At 44.0% G+C, this 9,931-nt stretch overlaps 1 protein-coding gene across 3 annotated transcripts in view; it reads right to left on the bottom strand.

Moving 5' to 3' along the window:
* Positions 1-1,239: 1,239 nt before the first annotated feature.
* LOC308499174 (nuclear body protein SP140-like protein) overlaps positions 1,240-9,931 on the bottom strand; it is a 47,281-nt gene continuing 38,589 nt past the window's right edge. Inside the window, exons 10-16 of one of the 3 annotated variants that reach the window (XM_081052136.1) lie at positions 8,680-8,822; positions 7,502-7,549; positions 4,072-4,187; positions 3,277-3,382; positions 2,905-2,982; positions 2,542-2,685; positions 1,240-1,752 (exon numbers count right to left, since the gene is read on the bottom strand). In XM_081052136.1, coding sequence (XP_080908262.1) covers positions 1,645-1,752; positions 2,542-2,685; positions 2,905-2,982; positions 3,277-3,382; positions 4,072-4,187; positions 7,502-7,549; positions 8,680-8,822 — 743 coding nt within the window. In that variant the 3' untranslated portion in view covers positions 1,240-1,644. The remainder of the gene's footprint in view (positions 1,753-2,541; positions 2,686-2,904; positions 2,983-3,276; positions 3,383-4,071; positions 4,188-7,501; positions 7,550-8,679; positions 8,823-9,931) is intronic. The other 2 variants (XM_081052138.1, XM_081052137.1) reach the window with 2 other exon arrangements.

Below are 9,931 nucleotides of genomic sequence, written 5' to 3'. Positions count from 1 at the left end.
CTCATCTCGTTTGCTACTAGGATCCAGTTCTATAAAACATTCCTACATTATTCCAAACCACAGAGCACAGCTCCTATGGAGAACCTCAAGGATGCCCGTGCCCCCTCAGCAGTGTGTTTCTTCTCACCTTGTTTAGTTAGTGTCTGTGAGGCTTCCTGAGGACACAGTCATCTGAGGATAAGTTTTCCAGCTGAAGAGAGTAGAGCCATGCCATCTTCCTGAGGCCTTTGGATCCCCTTTGTCCATAGTTTGCCCTGGCAGGTCTCTACTTCCACTTCAGCTAGTGTGTACCATGGCTTATAGCAAACATCGAAGAGCCACCCAGGAGCATATTAGAATCATCACCTTGGCCCTTGCCAGGCTAATTAAACTCTGTGGCACAGAACAGTGCTCTTGCATTGATAATTCTCCCTATCCAGTTTCATATTCCGCCTTTCACAGTCCAGGATCTACTCCCAGACACAATCTCCTGGCACCAGCTGGTACATGGTGGCCAGACCTGCAGCTCCCCTGGACGAGAAACCCTCTCTTCACCCAGCAGCTCCACCCAGGACTTGCCCATTGGGTCATGCTGAGAGAACTCTGCATAGTCTTCATTCAAGAAAGATGGAGGGGAGGGAAAGGGCTCTGCTTTCTAATAAGGGGCGGGGATACTTCTTGCAGGCCCAGGAGGTCAGGGGGACTTGGAGTCCAGAGTTCTCATGTGCATCTACCCAGAAAGCCTCATTCTGAGTTTCAAGGCTTCATTCCTCTATCAGGGCCTTGACCTTGGAATAAGAGGCCCCCTGAGCTTAGAATTCAGTCTTCTCTGAACTTCTACCTTTCTTAAAATTAGGGCCTGTGACAGGCCTACCTTATTGTCTGCCTTCCAGCTGCAGGTATGAGAGGCCCTTTGCTTTAGGTGGTCACTAATAGATTTAAGTCTGTCATTTACTACTTCCAACATATCAGTGACACTAAGAATAGCCACCCAAATCCATAGTTCTCACAGTTATTTTCGCCTTTTGTAAATGCCCATACATTTTACCAGCTAGCGCACCTCTTTCCCTCTGTCTCATCCAGTTTCCTACAGGTAGGAGTTTGGGCAATGGCACTGTTATAGCACCCTTGGGACATTAATATTCCACCTGTCACCCTTTGGCTGGACATTGATCCAACTCCAGAACACCATTCTTTGGGCTGGCTTGCTAGGACAATTACCTTAATTTGGGTTCCCAAGAAGCAGAGCCTGAGATGAAGTCTCTTAAGTAGGTGATTTATTATAATTATCACAGCAAGTGAGCGGTGAAGGAAGCAGGATAGCATGGTGGGAAAGCTAAGCAAGGATGTGATCCAGGTGGAGACTAGCTCCAGTCTGATTTCAGTGGAGAGAGAGCCCAGGAGTATGAATCACATCACTCATTGGTTCCACCCTGGGGCCTGGGGCTGTACCCCAGGTCAAGAAGTGTACCCTCCAGCTGAAGGAGGCTCATTTTGGTGCAGTGCAATACTCTGGGGATGGGTGGCACTGGCAGCCAATCCTCATAGCGGCTGCAGTGACTCCCTGGTGGTCTAGTGGTTAGGATTTGGCGCTCTCTCTCATAGCGGCTGAGGGAGGAGGAGTCCACCCCAAAAGGGGACTTTCCGTGGTACCAACAGCATCCATTACACCTTCGAACTTTTCCCATTTGTATCCTGAATAGCAAACACTTCAATGAAATTCTTCTCAAATTCTTTCTCCAGTCTAATTCCCATTAGGCCAAAGTCATTGCACTGGAAGAAAAAAAAGACAAAAATAATGACAGTCACTATTAGTATCTTAGGATGCCTTGAAATTGACAATGATCAAAATCTTGCTTTGAGCACCTAAATTACATTAACCGGGTTAAGATTAAATACTCGTGTGGCTAAGAGTAACCTTACTAAGAGCACTTAGTAAGTGTCCTAAGTGCATGATTATTTATTATTAACTACACAGAAATGGAAAAATCATTACAGTGCTTGCGGACTCTTACTCACTGGTTTGTATTGTTTACTTTAGTGATAGTTAGAAAAGTAATTTAAGGTCTTTGTAACAATCAAATAGTACAGATGTGTAAGTGCAATTGATGATCTTCCTTTCACATTGTCACTTCTATTCCCCTCTGGTGACCCCTGTTAACTAAATGGTTCATTCACACACAAAGGAATCTGGAGTTTGGGATTTCTGAGAAGTTTGAGTGAGTATAATTGGGGAGAGAGAAGAAGCACAGTATGACTTTAGGACCCAATTCTCTTCTCTCTTTGTTTGGAGCAGGGAGGATGCTATTGTTCTCCGTGGGAACCCCTAGTCTTTGAGGAGAGGAATGAGCTCTCAGCGTCCTGGGGTTCTGGTGGCAGGGACACTTTATTATTCACTGTTACTCTCCATTCTGAATTTAAAAAGCCACTCACTTCCAGAACCTTTGCTTATACAGGCTTGTGATCAGATGAGATCAACTATAAAATTTCCCAGCACCAGGACTCAATGAAAACAAAACAAAATAAAACAAAAAATGAGATGGGCGCAGGAGAGCCACTTACCTTGGTACATGCCCTGTGGTTCTCAAAGATGCGATACATGTCCATCATGAACAACCCCACTTCGTGGTATCTCCGCTCATTTAGTTTCTTCTTGATTTTGTTAAACATCTTAAGTTCCTTTATGCATTGAGGAATCTCCTTTTTCTGGTGAAAACAAATATCATTGAGAAAATTTCTCACATACTTCAATGTCTGCCTTGTATGAATTCCCCGTAAAATCCAGCAGAAATACAACAAGGTAAAGACAACAGCAGCTCATGCTCTCACTCCCATGGGCTTCAGATCACAAATCCCACAAGTGCTCATGTCAAGGTCAGATAACATCATGGCGGCCTGTAATCATGGAGTGTTATTGTTACTCACATAAATATCATGTGGAATCTTCTTAAACATGGGGCCCCCTAAACGGCAATAGATTTTCAAGAGGAGGAACTCACATCTCTGAAAAACAAGGAGGCTGTGAATGAAAAGCAGCTTGGAGAGAACAACCCACATGCATGCCCAGGCAGAGGCATGACCATAACAGACTTCTGGAAGTTTCCCCAAACAGGTATGGCTCTAGGAACCAGTCGTGTAACAGATGAGTCACTTTTTTCTGCAAACAAGTTCTAGTTTCAGTGTGGTTGAAACATGGCTCAGAAGAACAGGCTCCCCTTGGGCCCTCCGCCTCCCCCTGTGACTGACTTCTCATGTGTGAGCGGAAAAGACAAGGCCTGGGGTTTGAATATGACTCACCAACTGCTCCTCTGGTCCCATCTTTCTTGCCAGGACCTCAGATCCCATGTGACACTCCTTACTTCCCGAAGACATCTTCATCCTGCACAAAGTACAACTCCACGGGCTGTGAGAAGTGGAGTATAAGTGAACAAGGACAAGGCCCCTGGAAACAGCCACCATTCCTACTGCTGCCACTGTTGATGAGCACAGCCGAGGGACAAAGGAGACACTTCCATCGTCTCCAGGACCCCCACGTGGGATCTAAGCTGATGACTTCCCTTCCCTCATTGAGGGAAGCAGCTGGCGGGTCAGTGGGTGGAGGGTGATTTTGGAGTGAGTGATGACCTCTCCTTTCTCCATCTGAGCTGCTGGGAACACAAGAAGCCCCACCCACCAGGCCCCATTGTGGGGAACTGGGCCTTAATCCCTGGGGGCCTCAGCCCTCCATTAGCCTGTTGAGAACAAGGCAAAATGAGGGAACCAGGCCAAGTTTCTCTCTTTTCTGAATAAGCACAGAACACAAACCAGTGGCATTGCCACCCCTGTGAACAGGAGTCCTTGCTGGAAAAGTTCTAGGAAAGGACAATAGCAGCATGTAGGCAAGGGACCTACAGGCCTCAGCGTCCCAAAGGAAAGAGAATGGTACCCTCCTGCTGCCAGTGTCTGTAAACAGCTCCCCAGAACATGCTGATGGAGCCCATGCCTATGGCCCTGCTCTTCCCCATCAGGACACAGTAGGAATTCTTCACGGGGAGGGTGCCTGGCAGGAAGGACTCCTAATAAGGGAGGAGGAGGGGACTGCATCTCACAAACCTCTCAGTTGCCATAGGTGGGAGGTGACAGTTCTCATGAAAGAATCTTGCACAAGTACCGCAGCAGAACAGCTTTCCTCTTTTCTGGCAGATCTCACATACAGCTAAGTTTTTCTGCTAGAAAGTAAAACAATGTATCACCAGTGAGACCCCACAGACCAACACGATGGGCATCTAGAACTCACAGCCATTTGTGAACCTGCAGGGACACATGTGCTTCTCCCTGAGCTATGAAGGGACAGCATGGAGTGGAGATTTCAGAAGAAGAAATAGTGGTCTGCAGTGACATTCAGGAGTAGGAATCTGTGTGCCACCGCAGAAAATTGGTTCTATAAACCCAGAGGTTATAACACAGAAAGACCAGAAACAAGACAATGATTTTATATGAATCTGAATCATTTTGTTACCTTGCAGATAAAACAAGGTCCTGAACTGGAGTCAATGGAATTGTAACAGCTATATGTCAGATGGGTAGTAGATTGGGGGAGGGGGGTATCACTTTGTAAGGGGTGTATATGTCTAACTATTATATTGTTTGGTATACCTGAAACATTAAAAAATTAAAAATAAAAAAGAAAGGAACAAGAGAAACAAACAAACAAACAAAAACTCATAGACACAGAAAAAAAAATGAAAAACAAGGTCCTGAAATAAAACGTTAAACCATTTGCCTACACCATAGTGACTAAAATAACTCGTTGAAAGATGGTATATTGAGAATTTAATAAGACAAAATAAACTTCTAGGAAAGGACTGTATCCTGTTTTCATGGCTGTCGGCTCCCCATGAGCTGAAGGGCCTGGGAGGGCTTCCTGGATTGTGGATTCTGTGCCTAGAGGGGCCCTGGGGCTGTGACAGTGCCTTTGGGTTGATAAGACCATGGGCACAGATGAACACGAGGGTGCTGGTGAGGATGGAGCTCTTTGGTTCCTTCCCCATGGGAGCCTGGGGAAGATTTTGAATCAATTGGTCTGGGTTGAAGCACAGGCATTGTATTATTTTAAGTCATAAAGAGTAATTTGTGTAACAATATCATCTCTGGACTATTACACAATTCTATGTCCAAGTGATAGATCAGGCTGATTAAATCAGAATTTCACTGAGGGTGGGATCCAGGCAGCGCTATTTTACAAAGGCCTTCAGGTGATTCCAGGGTGCAGGCTGAGTAGGGATTTAGCCTGAGCAAGTGTGGTTATTAAGGCAGGGGTATTACAAGTCAATGTTGAATTGGCCTGTAATCTCTCTCCCAGAATAGATTATTAACAGGGGTGAGGGTACCCTTTCCGAAACAGTTGCCCTCTCCTCCCCACTGACTCTTGGCCATGGGTAGTGTGACATGACCTTCTGCGTCTCCATCCACCCCAAAGGACCATAGCACACAGGATCCTGGATCCATGCAAGTGTCCCAGAGAAGAACTCCACAACATTCTGCAGCTCTACTAGGACACAGCCTCAAAGATAAAATAAATCAAAGGTCCCTGGTACTGCAATTCTTCTTCCCGAAGGTCACCTTCCTCTCCCCTCCATCCAAATCCCAAGATGTCAGCTGATTGATTTTCCAGAGGTAACCGACTACCACCCATTAGACTTACATTGCTTTTGCATGTTCAGTGGAATGACTGGGCTCCTTCCCTTCAGGCAGCCTCAGCTTTTAGCTCCAGCCCAGGGCAAAAGGGTCATAGGCAAGTGTGATCGACTGGGCAATGACGTGAGAGGTAGCATGTCACTGCCCATGTCTTTGTATGGCCTAGAATACCCCTCCCCTCCCCGTTAGTTATTCTCCCATGTCAGACAATAAAATTGAAAGAATTCTTGATGTCAAGGATATTGTTTTAATTTTCTGTAATGGCCAATAGGTATTCAGTATGCACGTGACAATTATACATTGAATCAATGAACGGATGAGTACTGTTCATTTAGGTAAAGAGATTATTTGCTATCTCATAAGCAAATAATAGCATAAAATAAGTGATTGTTCTGGATGAGTTTATCAGATTATTTCACAACACAGCAGCTGTCACCAGATAGTATACATGGCCATTGTCCAGAGACTCCTGGAAACTGACATCTGGTGCTGAGAGTGAAACTGATGTTTCCAGAAGGAAGGGGGCTCCATTAGCAAGAGGGATTCTGAGAGGCACAGAGGACCCAGAGAGGTAGTACTGGGTCCTGAGATCTGTCACTTTGGGGAGCTTCTGTTCTTAATGAAGGAGACAAAATATGGAGGGATCTGCAGCTTGTTACTGACAAGTGTTGCAGCTATGGACGAGGAAGTTGCTGGCTCTTTTAGGTCATCTAGACTAACTCTTGACACCTGAGGAGAGGTAGACACACTGCTCTTTAAAGTAGTCAGTGAACAGGTCAATCAATAATTTCCCTTCAGCAAACCCAGTGGGTGAAATGTCCCAAGGACTGTAGTTCAAACCATCCAGAACATCCGACAATGTAAAGGCCTGGACCTCACATTCCCAGTGGATGATGAAATGCCCGTGGCCAGCTACGCGTGACCTATCTTAGGGACCTGTGAATGTCATGGAAGGCCACTGCTATCTGAGCTGTGAGAATGCCAGTTCTCACCTTCCTCTCCTTCTCGAGTTCTCACTCATATCCTTCATGGAAAATCCATTACCATGTCATGAATATTCACTGTGCTTAACATATTGGTTTGTTGCCTCCATAACCTTTTTTCACAAAGGGAGAAGTCACTTTCACAGATAGAAAGGAGGTCTGCACAGCCCCTGAGGTGGAGTCAAAGGGGTGACACCAAAGTAAACAATTTTCCAGGTCAGACCCTTAAATAAAATATAGCAATCTACAATCCTCACGAAGAGCAAATAATTTCCACTTGACAAATAATTCTGTGTATCTGCGTGTATGTTTTATTGAAAAAATGGAAGGGATGTAAAGACTGGAAAGAGAATTATGCTTTTAGTTGCCTGTCTTATAAAATGGTATATGGTTTCGTATGTGTCCCAAGGTAGACCGTCTACTAGACCTGGTTTATCTGATTGATGGTGAGCAAACTTTTGCTTCATCAGATTTCATTAAAGGCAGAAAACTGTGACAAAAAATATCTGACTTTGAATTGAAGATGACCCTGTGACCTAATTAAGCAATGTTTTATGTATTTTATAATTATTTTGCCTTTACAACTTTGACACCCTTACAATGTTTACATCGACAGCTAAAACTTGTCTGAGATCTATTTTGATGGCTCCTTATCGCCTCCATCTCAAATGGTTTACCTTTCAAAGAAGACCTGGCATATAACATAGTGTTCAAAGTAGCAACTCTGAAGACATATGTGGAATAAAAGGCAGGTAGAGAAGAGGAGGGTGCTTAATTATAATAACACAATTGAGAAATCATAAAAAAGATGCTGAACATATAAAACCAGTTATGTATAAGAACTTGTACAAAGTAACAATCACCTTCTTTTTCCTGCTGTGTGTTCTTGAAAGGTCAGGTAGAAATCCTTTCTGAAAGAGAAGATTCAAGTAGCTGGTTAGCCTATATTTCTGTCTAGTAAGTATGGCATTTTCAACCTCCTCGTAAATATTTCAACCTGAAAGTCCCTCTGTCAGCTCAAATCCAGGGTGTCTAAATGAGAAATTCTCTCCCTCTCCTCACCTGTACTTCTTCTACAATTCAATCAGTGATAGCTGGAGCATCATCTCTCCCTGTCTTTTGTTTTTCTTTTTTTCCCTTAAGTTGTGAGAGGTTTTCCTTTACAATATTATGACACCTCTCATCTCTTTTCCATTCACACCAGTGCCACTCAAACTTGAGTCCTTTACCAGACTTATTCAATCAACACACACTGTCTGGGTGTCAGACACTCTGGACAATCTTGACCACACAAAGATGGACAAACCCTAGAAGGGTCTAAGGAGAAAAGGGAATACATGGAAGGATAAGTATACAACAGTGTAAGAAGGACATTAATAGTGGGTTCAGGGGCCCAGGGAAGGGATGTCCAAGGCCAGGTCAGTCAGGGAATATTCAGAGAGGAGTGACATCCGAGCTGAGCATGGTACACTGAGTATAGTTTTGTTGGGGCTGAAAGACAGGGAGGTCATTCGAGGCCCCATGGCTGAGATACTGTTTTAAATACATCACACCTCGGGAGTCTTCATTGGTTCTGCATTGTCTATGTGATGAGTTTAAACTCCTTAGCTGGCATTAAATCCCTTCACAAACCACTCAGTTGGTGGATTACCCTGCATCACACACAATCTGTCTACCTCAACCGACGGAGCTACGATAGTCATGGTTTTAGTTTTCATGCCATTCTTTCTCTGGAGTGTCTTCTTCCTTTCAGTGTGTAAAGTTGTCTGCAAGCCCTTCCTCCGGCTCCCCCACCCCCCAGTCAGAATGACCTTTCCCTCCTCCAAGCTCCCACATCTATCCTGATAGAGCCCTCTTGACAACACTGAAACGTTGCCTTGTAGTGAGGTGTGAGTGTGGGGTCCCAGTCCCCAGTGATAGGGTAAACTCATGGGCCTCAGGGGGTTAGCTAGAATTCAACAAGTATTTGGTGAGCAAATAGTGACCTTATCTTAGGTGCAACAAAGAAAGTCACATCTCCCGCCCCCTGCCACTGGAATACCTCTATCAGCAATTTTAGGGGCCTCCCACCACAGCGCACATTCAGCTTCCAGTGACTTGATTTTTCGTATCCTCCTTCAACTTCAAATTCCCTGGGGGTGAACCACTTTCCATCCTCTCTCTTTATGGACTTCACCATAGTTCCTGTAGATGAATGAGGGTAAGTTAGTGCTGAAATCTTTGTCCCCAGAGCTCTCACCATACTGGATCTGGAGCCATGCAATGTGGGCTCAAGATCAATAGCCAGAGAGTTGGGCCTCCCCTTTCAGATTTAGAATCCCGAAAACCCAGAGTATAAGTCCCCTCCAAGGAGATTTCTGCTTTGTGTGCACATTTCTTTGAACTTTGGGCAACTAAAAATTGATCATTACCATCAAAATCAACCGTATAAAATTACTTCAAAATCACCTAGAAAGAAAAGTAAGTCGTTCTGAAGTAAGTCATTCTGAACAATGAGAGGATTTCAATTTGCTATTGAATTCTGCGACAGAGAGCAGGCGAGACTCTCTCGTGGCCCTGAGGCAATGTGGCGGCAGAAACTAGGGTTGAGCTGAAATCCCAGGTGGGGCCCTGCAGCTCAGAATGGCACCACGGCAACATCTGTGTCATCTATTACAACATTTTCCATGCAAGTTTAATGGCATTATTGACCAGAGATTTTTCCATCCCTGAAATCATGAGTAGCTGACCTTAAAATAATTGTGAATTATTGTTCAGTGGAAAATTTAACTTATATACCAAAGATAGTCATACACTTAATAACATTAATCATTAGGGAAATGCAAATCAAAACCACAATGAGAGACTACATCACACCCACTAGTATGGCCATAATAAAAAAGACAGACAATAATATGTGTTCATGAGGACTTGGGGGAGTTCTTAGACATTGCTGGTGGTAATATAAACTGCTGCGTTACTGTGGAAAATAGTTTGTTTTTTCCTTAATAAGTTAAACATAGAATTACCATATAATCCAGCAATTCAACCCCAGAGTATATACCCAAAAGAATTGGGGAAAAAAATAGTGCTTACAGCTCTTTTTGAATTTGTCTAGTAGGTCTTCTGGTGTGTACCAGAAGCCCCCTGCCCCCATCCCTTTAAAAAAAAATAATTGAAAAAACATATCCACACAAAAACTTTACACGAATATTCAAAACAGTATTATTCATAACAGCTGAAGAGTAAAACAACCCAAACTGATAATAAACAAACCATTGTATATCCATGTCATGGAATATTATATTATTTGA

Source organism: Rhinolophus hipposideros (genome assembly GCF_964194185.1).
Source record: "Rhinolophus hipposideros genome assembly, chromosome: 6".
In the NCBI taxonomy this organism is placed as follows: Eukaryota; Metazoa; Chordata; class Mammalia; order Chiroptera; family Rhinolophidae; genus Rhinolophus; species Rhinolophus hipposideros.
The sequence above is the reverse complement of the archived record's forward strand: the minus strand, read 5'-3'. Positions and strand labels throughout refer to the sequence as shown.